At 41.3% G+C, this 19,577-nt stretch overlaps 1 protein-coding gene and 2 long non-coding RNA genes across 8 annotated transcripts in view; 1 reads left to right on the top strand and 2 right to left on the bottom strand.

Moving 5' to 3' along the window:
- Positions 1 to 978: 978 nt before the first annotated feature.
- On the bottom strand, positions 979 to 1,870 carry LOC119013634. The gene is made up of 2 exons (XR_005072796.1): positions 1,653 to 1,870; positions 979 to 1,245 (listed from the first exon to the last, which is right to left on the bottom strand). It is a non-coding gene; the product is annotated as an uncharacterized LOC119013634 (long non-coding RNA).
- Positions 1,871 to 2,289: 419 nt separating this feature from the next.
- Positions 2,290 to 19,577, top strand: part of rab11fip4a (RAB11 family interacting protein 4 (class II) a) — a 28,477-nt gene continuing 11,189 nt past the window's right edge. The window contains exons 1-3 of one of the 3 annotated variants that reach the window (XM_037088332.1): positions 2,290 to 2,589; positions 15,816 to 15,903; positions 16,715 to 16,803. In XM_037088332.1, coding sequence (XP_036944227.1) covers positions 2,437 to 2,589; positions 15,816 to 15,903; positions 16,715 to 16,803 — 330 coding nt within the window. In that variant the 5' untranslated portion in view covers positions 2,290 to 2,436. Of the gene's footprint in view, positions 2,590 to 15,815; positions 15,904 to 16,714; positions 16,804 to 17,755; positions 17,977 to 18,066; positions 18,200 to 19,577 lie in introns of those variants that run through there. The other 2 variants (XM_037088333.1, XM_037088334.1) reach the window with 2 other exon arrangements.
- On the bottom strand, positions 8,158 to 18,039 carry LOC119013633. Of its 4 annotated transcripts, none has more exons than XR_005072794.1 (5): positions 17,915 to 18,039; positions 17,071 to 17,143; positions 16,646 to 16,780; positions 14,368 to 14,464; positions 8,158 to 8,294 (listed from the first exon to the last, which is right to left on the bottom strand). It is a non-coding gene; the product is annotated as an uncharacterized LOC119013633 (long non-coding RNA). The 4 variants fall into 4 exon arrangements; XR_005072793.1 differs by lacking the exon at positions 8,158 to 8,294 and adding an exon at positions 13,210 to 14,061 and having other exon boundaries at positions 17,915 to 18,038; XR_005072795.1 differs by lacking the exon at positions 14,368 to 14,464 and having other exon boundaries at positions 17,915 to 18,033.

Genomic DNA, 19,577 nt, shown 5'->3' with positions numbered 1-19,577 from the left:
TAAAAGTGACTTGACTTGAACCTAATCATTGTAAATGTGTGGAGAAATTATGCCTCCATATGTTAATGTGCTATAGTGCAATAGGAAATCATTGAAAATGTGACCTTTACAGTGTGCAGCTGTGACTAAATGGCTGATCTCCAGTTCAGGGCTTATGTGGTTTCTGGGCTCTCTTCATCAAAGGTGTCGGTGAATAGTATGTTGATAAAAGAATTCTGTGGAGGCAAGAACTCTTAACAGCCTTCGTTCTTAGGAGATCTACCAAGTGCCACCCTTCCTTCTCTACCTATGCCAGGGTTTTTAGAGTCCCTTTTCCAGTTCACACCCACTTCTCCCAATTGGTCACTTTGGTAAATTATCCAATAGACTAAAAGAGGAGTTGACCTGTCTCCCTGCTCCTCTCCCATAACTCGTCTAACCTACTATGTCCAGCCAAATTCTGTTTATATTCATTTTGTCAAATCTTATTGCCAGCGAGTTTTCCTTCTGCCTTTTTCTGACATCTCCTTTCACCATTATTCTCCCTACACTCCCACTGCCCACATTTTTGCTCAGAGGTTGTTGCTCACAGGTTCCATGCTGGCCCCAACTGCTTTCCCAGGCTTTAAGTATGGGCATTTGCAGTTCACATTTAATATATTTGGGGCCCGCATGGGCATGTTTGCTGGGTATTGTTCTACTTCCCTTGTCTATGACACCGTGGGGCACACAGCCCTGCCTCACAGCCAGGTTCTCTCGGACAGTGCTTCTCAGTACTTGAGGACCCCCTGCCCTGCTTGTTTTTAAATGGTTCCCTGCTCCAACACACCTGATTTAGATGAATGGGTCATTGTCAGACTTCAGCAGAGCTTGATTATGGGCATTTGAATCAAGTTTTTTAGGTCAGGGAAGGATTGAGGAACCCTCCTTTAAGACACCATTGGGCCTGTTACGGTTTTAAAGGGGAAAACTAAAAGGTGAACCCAAAAGGAGGCAAGATAAGGGGGGAACAAAAAGTTTTATTTTGCCAAAGCTGAACACCAAAAACATTTAAACATAGGCTGGCAGAGGCGGCGTGGGCTGGGACCCACTGGAAGTCGGACCCCTGCCTCGGGAACACTCCTGGAAGCTCGTAGGACCACCAACAGAGGATCACCGAGGGGGCAACCTGGGAGCCGACTGAGGATCACCAGAGGCATCTCTGTGCTTGTGTGGCTGAGAAACGCTCCACCCCAACGGGAACACAGGCAGTGGATGTGGGTGACACTGAAGCAAAAAAAGATACATGAAAAGGTGCTCCTTGGTTGGGACATGTGTGCTATGTCTTTTGGAAATGATTTGCACAAAACACTTTTGGAAGTCGTCCACCCCTATATTCACATTTTGGCAAGAGCAGTTATATAACCAGGTGTTTCCCTCAAGATATTTTCCATTTAGAATAATGGGAAATCCACCAACATGAGCCAAGACACACACACACACACGCACACACGCACACACGCACGCACGCACGCACACACACACACACACACACACACACACACACACACACACACACACACACACACATTAAAGCAGGCATTAGGACCAGTAAACAGTCTGTTGGGTTAGGAAAATGACTTTACTGTAATGTAGACTTTAAAACCAAGTTTAAAACCAAATATAGTAGCTACCTCAGCCAGTGCAATCAACTGATCATACCGCACCAAGAAAGGCTGAATAGGAACAAACCCCTGGGTGAATCTGGTTGAGCGAAAGTGTGTTTGAGTCATTTGTGCTACATCTATTTCATAAAATTGAGTTCAGGAGTCTCACAGCCTGAAGCTGCTCTGTATGGTGGTATGACAGCAGATACTATGTTGGATAGCCAGATGGCTCCTGCTCACAATTTCAGGATGAGATGTATGAGGAAAAGATATTACTATAATCATAATCATAAGCATTCTTCTTCTTCTTCTTCTTCTTCTTCTTCTTCTTCTTCTTCTTCTTCTTCTTATTAGTGTTGTTGTTATCATTATTTTGGCAGAAATGGGCTTCCATATGGTTTTATACATTTATGTCGTTACATGGCTTTTGGTGCAGTGGTAGTGGACAAGGAGCCAAAAGAGCAAAATAGCCTAAAAGCCATTTTAGGTCGTTGAGGCAGTTGTTTAATATCCCCTGTTGTTTTGGTGGAAAGCAGTAGTGGTCACACACCAGGATTATTAATCAGCAGCCGTCATATGACACAGTGTCTCGTGCCCACATCGTATATCATCGCCCTTTTCCGTAACTCGCGCCTCTTGAACAGGCGGTGCTGTTGCATACGTCACGGCAGCAGCAGCAGCAGCAGCAGCAGCAGCAGTCGGTCCGGCGGAGCGGAGAGCGGGAGCGATGATGGTGACCGTCAAGCCGATTTTTTAACAGCCAATTTGACAGCGGGGAAATACGTCTTTCGCCGACGAAGCCAGCTCGACAATGGAAGGAAATGTTTTTCCCGACCAAGAGCAGCTCTTGCAGTTTCTGAGGAGGCTGAAGGAGGTTTTCGACGTGTGTGACGAGGATGCTGACGGCTTCATCCGGGTGGAGCACTTGGTGGATCTCGGTCTTCAGTTCGGTCAAGGAGAGGAGGTGAGTACCGACTGGGCAACTGTAGACACATAGCTCCTTCACAGGCGTAGGCCTGTTCTGTATGTGACAGGCTGTGCCGGCCAACCAACAGTCTGACACGGCTATTTAGTAACAAGTGTCGACTGGTAGACCTAATGAGCCCTTGACAACAACAGACAGAATACCTATCCTACGTTTTAATGTCACAGGTGTGCTAGAGGTGCTAGCATTTAGTGACTTATTATCCAGACATTAGCTAGCAGCATCTTTACTAGACTGGTGTGCTGCTACAGCATACGACAGATGACTGCAAGCTGTCGCGTTTGATACCTGTTTGTCTCTTGGTATGTGTTGAGGCTTTGCTGTGTGGAAACAGCTTGCTAACACTAGAAAACAGACGCCGTTATGGGCCATTCTACAGAACTGTTACAAATTCAGACGGAAACATCTTGAAATGAATGTGTTTTTGTATGTATTGAATTATATGATATATAAGGCCATACTTGTAGCCTGGTAATTGTACAGTTTTGCAATCTCCAACACAAAGTTAATCTGAAATTTTTTTGTTTAATTAAAACAGAACTTTAATAGTTTTCTAAAAATAAAACTGCATTTCAGATTGTATTATACTACCGAATTATAATTACTAATTAATTAAACTGTTCACCTTAATGTACAACAGGTTAAGGGGGAGCTCATATTGATTTATTGTATTCTACTGGATAGCTTAATTTATAACTAGTGATGCATGATAAATTTTTCTCTACACTGATACCAGTAACCGATAACTTTCAGCTTATAAAGGCCGATACCGAATCCAATAAACTGATAATACACACACACGTACATATATATGATCATGACCTAAGATCATGGCATTAATACTATGAGCAAAGCCAAAAACACTTTTGACTCTTTAAATGTAGATATTTATTTTTTCCAATAAACAACTTTTGGCAAGCCTCTCAAAAAAAAATAAAAAATAATGGCCCCTTGAACTGATGCAAATACATGCATCAGGATTACAAACTGAAAAAGTGCATTCCAGAAGTTCAAAAAAAATGAATATATCAAATTGATGCACTGACACAAGTTAGATTCAAACATCTCTATGTAAACACAATCTGAAAAAGTGCATTCCGCAATAATGATAAACAAAATCTGCATAATGCACTGACACAAGTTAGACTTGTCTGTGTAAACAAACCAAAAAAGTACATTCCATAGTAACAAAAAAATTAAAAGTTTAAATGATATTGGTTTATGGTTCCATTCAAATGAATACCTTTTCACTAAAGTAAATGAGGTTCAGTTGTTTGAGAGAGAGGGAGAGAGAGAGAGAGAGAGAGAGAGACTTTGCTCCAGTACTTATTTACCCATTATTTATCTACCCTTCCACCTCTTGATGGATCAGGGATCAGGATTTTTTTTCAAAGAAAAGCAGCATCTCTGCCTTTTCGCGTGCAAGTCTGTTTCTTTCCTCGGTCATCAGGTGTCCAGCAGCAGAAAACAAGCGCTCGCTGGTGCAAGGCTAGTGCAAGGCACTGACAGATATTTCTGAGCAAGCTGGGCCATGTACTCAAAACCGAACTGGTTGCTCCTCCAGTATTCCAGTGGACAACGGCTCACATGAAGCGTGACAGATATGACTGGAGCTACAAGCTAACAAAACACAACAGAAAAATACCAATTATGATGTTGTTCGAGAGATATAAGTTGCGTCTGTAGAAAATGTTAAATAAATCTATACACTTACTTCTGCATCTATTCTGCTGTTTTCCTGGTGAATGGCAGCTTCAGTGTTTTCTTCCAGTATTGCCTTAAACATTCCCAACAATGAGTTATTCCCGTCTTCCCTGCTCCTCTTTTCTGGTGGCTCCTCTGGCTGGGGAGTTCCAGCTGTGGCACCACCATTCTCCAGCAACTTTTTCCACAGCATACCTGTTGCTTGCTGTTTTGATGCAAGGGTGAAGTAACGGTCCTTATATCTCTAACAGGGTGTCCTTTGATGTCTTTACTCCGTGGTCTGTTGGAACAGTTTGCTTAAGCAGACGCGTCAAGGCTTGGATGGAGGGGATAACATCTGTAGCTGTGGCTTTGGCCTTGCTGATGTTTCTGGTCAGCTGTTCATATGGATCGAGGATGGTCAGCATGTTTTTGACCAGGGTCCATTGGTGTGCGTTGAGTGTTGTGGGCAAATGGTGTTCAACTGCATATGCTGCAATAGCTTGTTTCTGCGCCACTAGACTCTTAAGCATGTAAAACGCGCTATTCCATTGCGTAGCTATGTCTTGTTGGAGTCGTGTTTGTGGCTCTTGCAGCCGTTCTTGTAACTTCCTCAGGGAGGAGGATGCTACTTGAGACTGTCTAAAATGTCCAACAATCTTGTGTCCAGTGGCAACACAGTCAGACACAGCTCTTTGACTTAACACAGCCTTGTTCACAGCAAGTTGTAAAGAGCGGGCCATGCAGTCCAGGCTTGCAACACCGCACTCTTTCATTGCCTTTTCCATATTACATGCATTATCTTGTAAGACAACATGCACCATTTCCTTCTTAGTATTGTAGCATACCTTCAAAAGTCTGGTGAATCATTGTACCTGTGTGTGAGCCGGGGAGCTCCTGGGACTGCAGCACTGCTCTGTGTAGTTGAAAGTCTGTATTTAACCACTGCAGGTTGTTATCAATCGAAGTGTGAATACATTTGGCGATCGCATCATACTTGGCTGGAAGGCACACATCAGAAAAGTAGCGGCGGCTTGGCAATGTAAACCGTGGCTCCAAGTGATTAATCAGGCGAGAAAAGCCCGTCCTGTAACCCTGTCCTCAAAGAGGGTGAAAGGCTGGTCATCAAGTCTCGTTCTTTCGACCTTTTGAGTTTATGTTTCTTTTGTTTATGTGTAACATGTGGAAACATACTAATAATATCTATTTAAGTCAGCAGCTACCAAAATTATGACCGAGTAAATGAGCTCTTTTCCAACATGAGGGGGTATTCTTGAATTTTCCCAGTCAGAAAGGGTTTTTCTGATTATGCCAAGGTTACTTGAACGCAGCATTCACTGCCGGCCACTCAGGCCTCATAGTGGGAGCGGGGCACTGCTGCGCTGACAAAATTGTGTATGTTATCGGGGCTGTTCGTCGTGATATCGGACTTATCGGAATGACTCAATAATTTCCTGTTATCGGCCCGATAATTACCGTGTACCCCTATTTATAACAGTACATCGATTTATTTGTTGAATTTTATTTTTTGAATTTGTTGAAAACATTTTTCTTTACAAGTAGAAAGTGGTAGAAAATAGAAATACACAAAGAAGTATTCATGTACCATAAAACTGTACTTGTACTCTAGTGAATGTACTTTTATCAAACATAATGACTAACACAAGTTGTATTTCAGTCTCATGTTTTTCAGTGTCACACAACAGTGCTGGCTGTGGCTGGTAAAACACACACAGAGAGATACTGTACTGCCTAGCGAGGTCCACAAGACAGACAAACAGACCCGAGAGAGATCGACTACAATCAATCAACTTAATGTTTATGTTAGACACCACAAGTTTACCTGAAAACATAGGTGTCGTGCTGGTATAATCTGGTTGAAGGTTCAAATATTAAAGTGCTAAAACTACCTCACGATGCAATTCAATTACAATTCATGGGGCTGCGATGATAAAACGATTATTGATTTATTTTTTTCTCACTGTGTGAATACCAAAGCAAAGTATTTCTAATGATCCATACTGAATTTACTTCCGATATTTTTTTGATAATAAAACAAATGGAAGAGATGTGGCATGTCAATTGGAAGGTTACATTTGTGAGCAAATATCCCAGCTTTGCAAAGAACCAGCAGGGAAAAGAATGGTGTGCCTGTAGCAGTATGTAGTATTTAAAATGTTGTGTCATTTTTTTCTAAATGGCTGCACTGATAGACACTGTGGAGGGCAGTATAGTAATCCTGTTTAAGACTTGGGGTTTACCTGCAGATCTGTTTACAGCAAATTGATGCCAAAGCTAAACAATACAGAAAGCAGCTCTCGTACAAAAAATATGAAATAGGCCACAGTGAAATCATACCAGTGCCTGGCAGTGCGCTCTTTGATAGCTTAGCCATATTTTGCACCTGTGTGGCTCTCATTCGCTGCTCTTGTTTGGTGCGCTTCAGTCATTCCGGAAGCATGTAAGGTCTGTAGAACAGTAAAGTAGCAGCACAAAAAATTACCGTTCACCTGGTGAGATGGCATGGTGAAACCTGTACAGACAACAAGGATGCTAGTAAAGCTAGAACTAGCAAGAACACACAAGACAAAGACACAGGGATTAAACACTTTTTCCAACTACAACTTAGCGAGGTCTTACATAATCACGGCATCCATAGCCTGTTTTATTAAGGATTAAGGACCTGTCTGCTTTTGAACTAGCTGCCATCATTAGCTACACTCTGCGACTGCTAGTAGTTCTGCACACTGTTAAATGATTTTATACATATACATTATTACTAGGAAGCCGGTGATACAGACAGTCAGGGACATCCAGTTCTAGAGATGACCGATCCAGCTCAGAGAGACCTTGCTCACAGAGATCCAGACAGCAGGATAGTTGTTCCTCAGATCCAGGATGAGGCAACAGGTTTTTTTTTATATATTGCGGTATAAGCATGTTAAGATAGAGATATACATAATAGCAAAAATACGTAAGATTCCCCTTCATTCCTAGTCTTTTATTGAATATCTATTTGAAGGTAAGCAATACCACTTTTACAGAATTGGCCTGTTCTGATTTATAATAGAAATTTAATGTCTCCATGAAACATAGAATTGGATAGGATAGGATGGTATCGTTCTGAAACATGATTGAGTAAAATTGTATCAAATTCATATGAATATACAATATCCATAATGAAAATAATCATCCCTGAATCATATGCAACGTAACAGGGAGGAGAGTTAAGGTGGAAAGCTCCTAAAGCTTGCTGCTGGGGTGGGTCGCCAGCTTCCATTTGATGTAGGGGACATAGAGGAAAGTTTGTAGCACTGTCCGATTTATAAGGGAGGGGAAATCTTCAATCCTTCTCCATTGTACGTCGCATTCGGAGATCAGCACTTCTCAACTGGCAAGATGGTGGCGAGCGAAAAATACGAGTTGTTCAAAAACTTTCTTTTTGGTAAACTCTGCGTACACAAACAATGTTCTCAATGCTCGGGTTCATGTGTAGAGACCCTGGTGATATTATGAGCAAAGTTTCATGTTGTGTTGAGCCTTATTAGTGTTTTAGAAATAGCGATTTTGATGCTAGCATAGTTGTGCCCGTTGCACTCCCATTGAAAATGAAAATACGGTCAATCTTAAAAGGGGCGCTTTTGTTGTAATTATGCTTTTAAGTGAAAGTTTGACTTGGGTACATTCACCAAAAGACCCTAGGTTGCATTTTGGCAAGGGTTTTGTTTGAAAACCATTGACACGCTTGTCCCAATCCCTGCAATACTATAAAAGAATCACTGCTAACAAAGTGACTCTGCTAATATGATTCCAAACATTTAATTTCCTATGACTTCTTCCAAATAAAAGCCCCCTGTTATGTAGTAATTCAAAAAGATTTTATTATAAAATAGCAATACAGGAAACATTGTTTTCAGCAGCAACGAGGGTGGCCGTGGCTTACTCCCACTTCAGAGCAGGTCCATCGATGGCACGGCATGGCCTAAGTCAGTGCAGCAAAACTGGTAATGGAAAAGCAAAACAGCATGGCTTGGTTTGACTTGGTGCGGCCAAAAGTTCTAGTGGAAAAACAGCAAGAGTGGTGAATACAGACAGAGGGGAAGCGAGGCCAATGTAGCACACTTTTTAATAAATAAATCTTATCTGCAATCAGAGAGAAAATGCTAATAAACATAAATTGGTCAACCCCTAGTTCCCAACACTATTTTGCTTTTTAATCTGGCAATACCACGTGGGCTTGTGGACCACTGATGATTTTGATTTTAAGTACTGTATCTGTCCAGAGGAAGAGCTGTGCTCCAGGCTCCACAGTAGCGTGGGTCTGTACTCATGTTTTGGCTGCAAGCTAAGTTGCCTTGCTCTGTTTCCAAGTTGCTTTTCTCACCTCTGCTAAATGCCATTTTGTGGTCTTTAGCACGAGCAGTGCAAATGCTGCGCTGGAGCTGGGGCATGGGCTCATTTTAGATTTTCAGCGTTAAGTACACTAAGTCAAATGTGCTCAAGGTTCATGTTGAGTGCAGTGAGGTGTGATGTTGAGGGCTCAGATTAGCTCCACAGGGACTCCAGAAATGTAAATGTTGTATTTAATGTACCCTGCAACAACCATTGGCAGCCTCAGGTTCAGCACCATGGGAAGCACTCTGCCAGTCCTCTGCTCAGGAACCACCAGCACTACCAGGGCTGTGGTTGAATAGTCACCTCCTAAGTCCTTTCTTCTTAGAACTACTTCTCTTAAGCCTGATGGAACATGTCATGAGGTCAAAAAAAGGAGAAGGGAGAACTGATAGTTTCTTATTGTGCTGTATCATTGAGGCTATGCGAACATGACAACCAGGTGAAAACTACTGTTTCATTAAGGGTACTGAAAGGCTGCAACAACACCTGAAACAAGGCATTATGAAAACCATCAACTGTGTTCAGAGGGACAGCACCATTGCCTTGAATCGGATGCAGGTTGCAACCGAAGCCAATGGAGGTCATGGGGGAGGGGGGTCACATTGGAGAATTTGGGTAGATTGAAAACGAGGCACGCTGCTACGTTCTGGTTACATTTCGGTTGAGTCGCAGAGTCAAGCCAAGAGCGAGTTGCAGTAGTCCAGGCGGGTGATGACCAGTGCTTTGGACCAGGAGTTGAGGAGTAAATGAAAGAAGAGAGACAGGTCTGTAGTTTTGGATGTCAGCTGAGCCTAGGGTAGGTATTTTTTAGGATTGGCTCTATTGTAGCTGTCTTGAAAGGAGCTGGAATAAGGCCTGAAGTGTGAGAGGAGTTGATCAGGGTGGTGAGGAATGGCAGGATATCGTGTGAAATGTTTTGTAGAAGGGAGGATGTCACTAGTGTGAGAACATCGTGGGAGGAGAGAGGGCTGAAGCAGGTAAGGCCATCAGAGGTGAGGGTTGGGGGAGGTGCTTTCTGGATGGGCATAGGAGTAAATTAGAAGCTGATGTCTTTTGCTTTCTTGGTAAAGTAAGTCGCAAAGTCATCAGCAGTGAGGGAGGAACGAGGAGGAGGAGGGGTAGGAGGGGTGGCGAAAGAAGAAAACAAGGAGAATAGTTTCATGGGGTTGGAGGCAGAGGAGTTGATCTTTGACAAGTAGATGCAGATTTGGCTGTTGATAAGTTGAGGTGAGGTCAAAGAGAAGGTGGTTGTATTGGGCCAGGTCAAGTAATTTTCTCCATTTCGTAGCACCGATCGATTGGTTTACAGAAAATCAGACTGCCCGGGGATGGGGGGAATCATGCCGGTCAGGAGGTGAAGGGACAGAGAGCCTCTGTTTGCTAATGCATTAGCACACAAAATTCAGTAAATCTATTTAAATTGACATGTATTCATCCAAAGCAGGTTTATGAGCTTTTACCCAGGTGAAAATAACATTAAAGCAGTGGCTGTCTGGAAAACCTGGAAATTAATTTGAAAACGTTCCGTAGTTATGGGAAATTATGAGCAATGATGTTAAGTATGTTGTGGCAAAACTTTTGTTCATTAGCTTAAAGTAGCGGTTTCAGGTGAAGGACAGGTTTCCCTCCTTTACATTCAAGAAGACTACCAGCCAGCTCTTCAGCCTCTTGTTCTTCCTGCGTTTGAATTACTGTTTGGTCACATTAGGTTATTTGGAGACTGCTGTGCAAAACATGAGCAAGAAAGTGAAAGGAATAAAACTCAGCGGTGAGATGGTCAGTAGTAGATGAGGCAGTTTAAAGTCTCCCAGAAAAATGACAGTGAGAGCAGATTTCCCTTTAAGCTGTCATGGCGGCTGAGCACCCTGAACAGATCACTAAAAATAACTCAGTCATACTAAGAGGAAGCTATTGCTCTATCTTCCTCCTCCCTTCTTGCGGCTCTGCTCATCTCTCTGTTCTTTGTCACCATGGCAACGAGAGCTTCACAGGGAGTCTGTGTGCGGATTGGTCGATTCTTAAGTAATGAAATGATCAGCCTAGCTAAAAACAGCCTATGAGATGTTGCTGTATTTACATTTGTTTCATTTGGAAAACAACATGCTCTCCAGTGACATATCCAGAAACATCAGTTCACTGCAAGAAAGTCAGATTACTGCATACAGTATGAAACAATGTCTTTATTCCTCTTTATTCCTCTTTCCTTCTTTGTTTTAACCACACTGCTGCTCCTTTACTGCACACATGCACACCAACACTCAGTGCAAATGTATTATTTATAAAGAACATTTAATGGATTCTATACCACATACTGTTTGTTATTTCTGTATCTGTTCACTAACCCTGAAGAGAAATTGTTTTTTGTGCTCCCAAGCACAATTTGTGTCTTGTTTTCCTGAAAATACTAAACCTAACCAAGCCACGTTGTGCTCATATTCATTTTACCAAATATGACATGGCACTTCCTTGTAGAGCCTGACCGATTTATGGGCGGTCTCAATCTGTAGCAAAACTGTTTTTTTCTGTTGGAAAAAGAAAGCCAAGTTGTCCGTATTAGCTCTGGGGCTGTGAAGTTTGCACACCTGAACAACTGGCTCCATGGACTCACCTTTCTCCGCTGATCAGCTGTTAGCCTCGCTGATCAGCTGTTACCCTAGCAACGCTAACTTTTGATCTGACTTGCTCGGTGCTCTGTGGGCTGTCTACCATTGCTCTGTTGGTCCTCCCTCCACCACAGCCTCGGTGCTATTCACCGCCTGGCTCCTTTGTCGCTCTCCTCTGCTGCCGCGGTGATGTTGGATGGTTGCTGCTCCGCCGTTGCTGTCACTTCACCCCACTGTGTACACGGAGCCTCCAGACTCAAGTTTGTGTCTACGGTTGGTGCTATTCCCTCCATGCGGACTGACGGGCGCTCCATTTATTCTTTGTTTTGTTTGTTTCACTTTGTTAAGCGCTAAGATGATAAAAGAGGCCTTCGTTGAGGCAGCTGACTCCTTGTTTCATATTATAGAAATATTATTATCAATTAAAGCTCTTTACCTATCAAGAAGTACAGTTATATGGCGCTGTGAAGTAATGGCCGAGGATTTGACACAGCAGCTTCAGAGAGACATCGCAGACTGCGAGTGTCTCTCACTGCAGTTAGACGAGTCTACAGACACCAGCGATACAGCCCAGTTGTGTGTTTTTATTCAAATGATGTTTACAGATACGACCAAAGAAGAGGAGCTATTAAAATTACTGCTCATGAAAGAACACATGCAGGGAGAGTTCAGTTTTACAGGCATTGTGGCCTCAGCAGCAAACCTACCAAGTGCAGGGACACAGGAAGTCAGTCACAGTTGACAGTTCTAAGGGGTTGACAGAATGATGTCATAGTAAATGATGTGTGACAATAAGGTTTTTTTTGTATTAATATGAATGACCAGGATGTCATGTATCTAATTGTTATTAACAATAATTTACAACATTTTCAGAGGTTTTGCACTATAGCAAACTGCAAACTTAAACACCCACATTTAGGTATTCTCCATTTACCCACATAGGTTGAAGCAGCAACATCAGCCACAGTCAGCAACAGCAAGGAGATGAAGAGGGAATGACAGTCCCCAGACTTATAAATAAAATTGCTCAGTTTTGTGAATTGAGGAGTTGGGAGAAACTTTATGAGCTTTGTGAAGTGCTGTCTGGCAAATTCTTGATTACTTTACAGCCTTCAAGCTGTAATGTGGGATGCTTACACATCTGAAAATGATTTATTGTTACACATGCATATAGATTGCAGTAGATTATGCAACAAGTGTACACATCTCTTAACAATTATTGTTTAAGTTTAAGTCTAAGTCTTAGGAATATCGGATAAAAACTCAAGTTGTGAGCTTTGGCTAATGTTTTCATAAGAGATTAGTGACACTGGTTTCTGTCTGTCTGACATTAACAAGTCTGTACTGAAAGTGTTTGATGTTAAATTGATGACACAGAGTGGTATTAGGTTTAAGCACAGCATGTTGACATTTGCATCTAAGCTTGTGTGATTTATGTGACACTGAGCACTGGGATGTGAGACTGTGTGTGTGTGTGTGTGTGTGTGTGTGCGTGTGTGTGAGAGAGAGAGATAACATTTGTCAGTCAGCATGTGGTTCTGCAGATTTCCACAAAGTACACTCTGCTCTAATAGGTCATTTTTTATCCAGGCTCATCAAAGCTGATTCCAACATCAAAGCCTGTGTTCAAAACACCTGTGCTGAGTATGAATATCGGGGTCGGAGCCATAGACTTCTCATGCCTGACTGTTAAATTATTTCAACCAAAGGAAATTTGTCATCAGCGGAGTGTGAGGAACAGACGATGAAGAGGCCGAAATGAGCTGCTTTGAGGCAAAGCTGAATGCACTGTCAACAGTGCTCAGTGCACTAATGACATCTTATTTTATGACACAACTGAATGTTAATTGCTCAAGCAAAATACCTGACTGCAGTGTTTCCCACAGAATCAGACTTTAATTGTGGCAGTGGCTGTCCAGCTGGGGAGCCATAGAGCATGTGCATTCGAGACTTGCGCCGAATTTCAGGTTTAGTGCCTGGCTAACTTGGATGGAGATAACATGTAATCGTGCGGCACTTCTAGATTCTCCAAATTTTATTTTGTCATTTCGCAGGGGTTTTGAGGCTTTTATTACGAGTTTACAGACGCCTTTCACAATGTTAGCTTTGAAGAAACAGTCCCCAGTGCATCACATGATGATGTAATTACATGGCTTGGCCACGACAAAAGCTGGCTTCAAGGTCCGGTGCTCTTTGGGGGGATTGGTCTCGTTGATGAGGACACTCGTCTTCTTCCATATCGGCCAACTGCGTTAAATAGTCATTCTCCTCTTCTTCATTTGTTTTACCAGCGGGCTAAAAAACACACTGCCATCCACTGTATCTGAATATATAACATCATGCTATTCACCTTTATGACAAATGAAAGGACATTGGGAGTAAGACTAGCAACTAGATGAATGTGAAAGTTCATTCTTGACCTTGTGATGCAACAATTCTCTCAACAATTTTATGGTACAGTTAAAGCCTGAGGGTTACAGTTACGCAGGACCCAAACACAAGACAGCAAGGCAGGCAGGTTGAAAAAAACAACTGATGCACACAAAGGCAGGCAACAACTGGAGCAAAAACTCAACAAACAAAAATGTATAAATCCGGATGATGCAAAGAGCACAGGCAGCAATTGCAGGTAAGAAATGAGGCACAAAACACTTGGGTTGTAGGACGGATGTGAAAAGGCAGACTAACCAACAAGGACAGAGGATAAACACCAACTTAAATAAGCTGGTGCTAGTTAAGAGAATGAAACACAGGTGAACAGGAAAAATGGCTGGAGAAAGAGAAATGACATGACGTTTAAAACATGTCACATGAGAAGCATCCTTCAACATGAAACAGAAAATAACCAACCCAAAACCCTAACACTGAGGAAAAATCATTTTTTCCTTGTTTCACAATTATTATTTCACTTTTAGTGTGTAAAGAAGTATTTATTGCATGTGTTCCCACATTTTTTTGCTGTCTTTTGAAGCTGAAATAATATGTTAACCAAAGAACATGGTACAACATAATCAATAAAAATAAACAGTTAGTCAAGTCAAAGTACAGTGTTAGTGAAAATGAAATAATTCCATACCATTCCACTTTCCATATTGTGGTCTGTAGCTGGACTTGAACCACTTAGGGTCTGTTTTGGTCCGCCAATTTGCTGCCCTCTGTCTAAATCCGCGGACCTAGCCACAAAAAGAAGGGCTAAATTGGCGGCTTGCTGCTTGTGACTTGTGGGGAAGATTTGAGCAGTTGTGCTTATTGATTTGTGTTTGTGTTTTAAAAGAACACAAATATTTTCGTGAGAAATTATTTTACACACATTGAACATTTATTGCACCTTCACATTCAGATCTGCACATATTCAAATTTTGTCCACAACTTCATCTTGTTTGATACAGATACACAAATATGTTTGCACCAATTATACTACAACAATTGGAGCAAAATGTGAGAGTGTCAGTTTTTTTAGTCTGATTTGTAAAATAGGATTTGTGCACCTGTAATTAAGAATTTGTGAATGTGTAAGTGTTGTGTTGTATTTGTGGAGAGAGAAAAAATCTACAAGTACACAACTCATAGAGTATGTGACCTGAAATTTACAGATACACATACACAGTCACTGTATGCCACTACAAATTCCACTGTTACAAGTGCTCAAAACTTTTGCACCAACAATAAATTCATAGCCAGGCCTTTGATGGAGTCAAAAAGAAGCTGAGAGATGCAGGACTTAAACATGGCCTCCTCTTACCCACACAACTGATCTTAACTTTTGGAACTGAGCTGAAAATATTACAGAAACCAGCTGATGCCGAACGCTTCATAGACAGGTTTGTTACATCCGTCACTTCCACACAGCTGGCCTGAGCCGTTCGGTCCAACCAGCTCGCTGCTATTTCCAGATGAGCTGAGCAAAATATGTTCGTGGATCTCAGGATTCCCTTTTTTGTTGTAATCAAGGACTGCTCAACCCAGCTTATATAATTAAGCATTATGGACATATAAGGGTAGATGAGGATGTTTGGTGAACCCACCTATGAGAGGACAGGAAACAGTAGAACCTTTTGTATTAGTGTCACTTTTTTGTTTGTTTTTTGTACGTAATTTGTGATGTTTTCCTATAAAACCTACAAATAAAGTGTTGAAAAAAAACTGTCGACTGACCCTTTAATTCACTTGTTTCTTGCTTCTTATTATCTATACATCAATCTATTTATTAAAATAATTATTTAATTAATTTAATTCAATTGAAAACTTGAAAATCTCATACCATTCCTATCCTACCTTCATCTGGTGGTGCTGTTTTGGTTATTAAATCATTCTGCTGACACTGTAGTCTGCAAAGCCAAATCACTCATGTTTAAAACACCCAACTCATTTAAGAATAATAGGCCTATTTATTATACAGCAGGTATGCTGTTTATTTTTTCAGTTGAGAGTCTTGGGATAGAGGGACCCATGCTGTATCCATATTGTAAAGATGTCTGAGGCTAGCTGGCAATAATTAACTTGACTGACTTCTGTCTCCCACAGGTGAAGAAGTTGACCAGGTACCTGGATCCTAAGGCTCATGGGAAGATCAACTTCAAAGACTTTTGTCATGGAGTTTTCGCCATCAAAGGTAGGAAATGTGCACTATATGTAGCTGTACACATACAGATTTAGCAGAGAATTAGCTTAATACAGCATTTTATCTTGCCCTTCTTCCCCCTAAATACAATGTGTAGTGAGCTTTAAAGGTGCTGTAGCTTAATCTTGTTACCTTTGGACAGAGCCAAACCAGCTGTCTCCCCTTGCTTGCTGGCTATTGCATATGAGAGTGGTGTCATTCTTCTCATTTAATGCTGCATTCCATTGCAAGTTGGAAATCAGCATTTTCGAGTCAGCATTCCCAACTTACAATCTATAAGCATTACATTGCATCTGTTCAGCAAACATCGGTGCTCGCTGCAAACAGGGGTTTAAATGGCAAGTCTGCAAACTTCACAGTACATACAGCAGCTGATTTAACAGTTGATGGCATATGGAGGAGTCACACATGGCACATAATGTCGAAGATTTCTATTGAGAATAGATGAACTCAATGAAAATGAAACTGAAAAGTACAGTTATATTTACTGCACGTTTGACAAGCAGACACTGTATCCAGTAAGAAGTGATGAAGAGGTCAAAAATAGTTGTTCACTATGCTCACAGCCATACTGCTGTGATGTCATCCGGGTTTATAACTTGGCTGACTGTTCCATTGCACTTTCCTGGGGGTCGTTTTCTTTCGAGTGCAGCACTTGTGGCAAAAAAGTTAATTAGTGTTTTGCTCCAAAATGTCAAACTATTCCTCGGACTGACAATAATCTTCATCTCACCTTGAAACACAATAATTTTCTGTCTTTCTTTTCTTCCTTTTTCCTTCCGTCATGCCCTCCTCTTGCTAGGCTGTGAGGAGATACTGAAGATGCCTTTGGGTCCTCGCAGTGTAACCTCCAACCATCCATCAGTCACTGACAATGGTTACATATATCAGGTACAATTTATATTCGTTCCACATTTAACATACAAATAAAGGTTAAGTTTGACTTTAAGGATAAGTATGTCATGTTGTCCATTCATATATGATGAGAATTTCTACCACTGTGGGTTCACAGTTAAAACAATTACAAAAGATAGAGTCTGATGATCTTGTGAACTTAAATGGGATAATGGGAATTGTCTATATTATACAGAACATACAGCAAACAACACCAAATAATTGTGCCCCAGGATACATAGCAATACAAAGTACAGTGGTTACCTAGCTAGGTCGCAGACTTCCTTACTCTCTGATGTATCATCTGGTGTAACCTGTTTCCCAGAGGATGCAGCAGCTAGAGGGGATAAAGGGGATGTGATGTCATTGACAGGCAATCAACTGAAGCACACTTGAAAAAATTACAGATTTATCTGGTTTGACCATTGTTGGACACATTGGGATGATGTAAGAACACAACTCTATAATATAAAGAATATAAAGCAACAGTCTTACAGTGAAAGCAAGCTAAGCAAGGTATTCATTATATCCTTCTCTCTAGCAGAGAGCTGGAATTTGGAGTATTTCTATTTTGTATCATACCTAATTCTTCATAATTTGTTTTCGCTGGACGAGATTATGTTATATAGAGACAGAAAATAAAAACCCACCTATCAAAAATTGACATACCACTCTATTTTTGCTTTTTTTTCAATTTTTCTTCAGTATTTATTTTTGTCATCCCTAACATTATATCTCTGTGACTCTTTTCTAGGATTATGCAATATATCATAAATTACTCTATGTTGCAGTGCACGACTGCATATGTCCGCTAGAGATCATCCCAGCTGAACAGTTGCTTAGCAACGAGGAAAGAGAGAGAGAGTGAGAGACAGTGAGAGAGAGAGAGAGAGAGGGAGGGGGAGAGATGGAGGTGTGGCTTTGTTTCAGATAAGGCATCAATGTGTTTTCAAATGAATGACTGAGCTGCAGTGATACATGTGTGTGAGAAATGCTTCAAGCTTCCAGTACAATGAGCCTTTAAGCGTCAGGAATACAGTGGATGTAGATCCTACCTCTGCCCGAAAGGATACCATATGTTTTTTTTGGATGAAAGTCACATACTCACACAATGCTGTGACTGGTGGCTTGGGACTGGAGAAGGAGACATGTGGCATGCAGACTTGATTGGTAAGGTGTGTGTGTGTGTGTGTGTGTGGGTGCGTATGTTGGTTCATGCTTTTAGAGTGAGGGCAGTAAAAAGCAGCATTTTGGTGATTGAACTGATTAAGCTCCTGTTCACTCATGGTCCACCCACACAGGTGTCTTCACCTAGTCTGGCTAATTAGACCTATTCTCAGGAGTTTGTGTGTGTGCACAGGCTGAGCTGGGCTGACATCTTCCTCAATCTGCTGTAAGCAAAGTTGCACCTGTCGGAGCAGGACAGCATCCACCTATATCTTTCTCAATGGCACGTGCAGTTGGTTGCTGGGCTTTGTTAGTTCACACAGGTGTTTTGAGTGATTCTGCTGATTGAAAAAAAGGGGAGCTTTTGGTGGAGCTGTAGTCAGTATTCCAACTGATTTTTTTGTTGTCCCTGAGCAGCCCTTTGTTTAAAAGATGAAGTTTTATTGCCATACCGTACAACCAGACAAAAGAGGATCACCGTTCGTCAGGCTGTGAAAGCCCTCAGTTCATTCTCAGCACTCCGCCATAAAACTAGTTTTAGTTTTATGACATATCAGACATGATGGCAGGCATTGGGAATTACTTATTAGTTGATTTGAACCTTTAGCATTTCTTTAAGCAGCTCTGACTTTATCTATGCCCACTTTAAAATGAGCACAGACTTAGCTAAAGAGAGATAGTAATGCAAGCCTTAAAACTCAACATGGAAGAAGTTGCCATAAAAAAAAAAACAAAGAAGTGTAAACACAATGTCACTGAGCGGCGTCATGGTTAGTGTCAAATATTTGATGTTTGAATATTTTTGAAGCTCTCAGGGTAGTGTTCAGTGCCATCAACTTCACCAGCATCAGTTATTTTTCAGTGTACTGTCAGCATTAGAGAAAACATTGCTGAATGAAACTTTTTCTCAAGGAGGGCAGCACAGTTCATCTAAATCTCCAAATACTGTGATTGAAATCACAATATGGAAAAGTGCGATTTTCAAATTGCAGTAGATAAGATCTTTTGATATATTTACGCTGTAAAAAAGGAATTACATTTTTCTTTTATTTAAAGAGTGATCTGCCAAATTGACAGCACTATGATTTTTTTTAAATCATATCGTGCAGCCCTACTCTCAACTTACTTTAAAAATCGTCATTTATGCGTTTCATTTTCATACATCAAAATATTCTCTTCATCACAGACAAAAACATGTGTATAATTGATGAATGAAAGCTAAACAGAGGACCCTAAGAGACTATACCATGTCTGCTGGAATGTGTGGATATATGTGTGCACCCATTTACAAAATTTCTTTTAAAAAACAACAACAAGGACTTCTAAGTACAAACGAGAGGACATCATCCATTTTGTCATTTTGTCATGAAGATGTATATACGTGTTCTGGTGTGTGAGACACCTCAGCTGGGTGGAACCAGACAGGCACGTGCATAATTAATAACACAAAGATCTGGGGCATGCTACACCCCACTCTGTTTCTGATAAACCAACCCAGGAGACCATCACCAGGTCAAATGCTAGACATGCACTGTCAGTCTACAATCTTACAGCGAGGTGTTCATTGTCCCTTTATTCTCCACAACAAATATCAATATTATTGT

Source organism: Acanthopagrus latus, chromosome 23 (genome assembly GCF_904848185.1).
Source record: "Acanthopagrus latus isolate v.2019 chromosome 23, fAcaLat1.1, whole genome shotgun sequence".
NCBI lineage: Eukaryota > Metazoa > Chordata > Actinopteri > Spariformes > Sparidae > Acanthopagrus > Acanthopagrus latus.
Note: the sequence above shows the minus strand (reverse complement) of the source record. Positions and strands in the feature narration are given on the sequence as shown.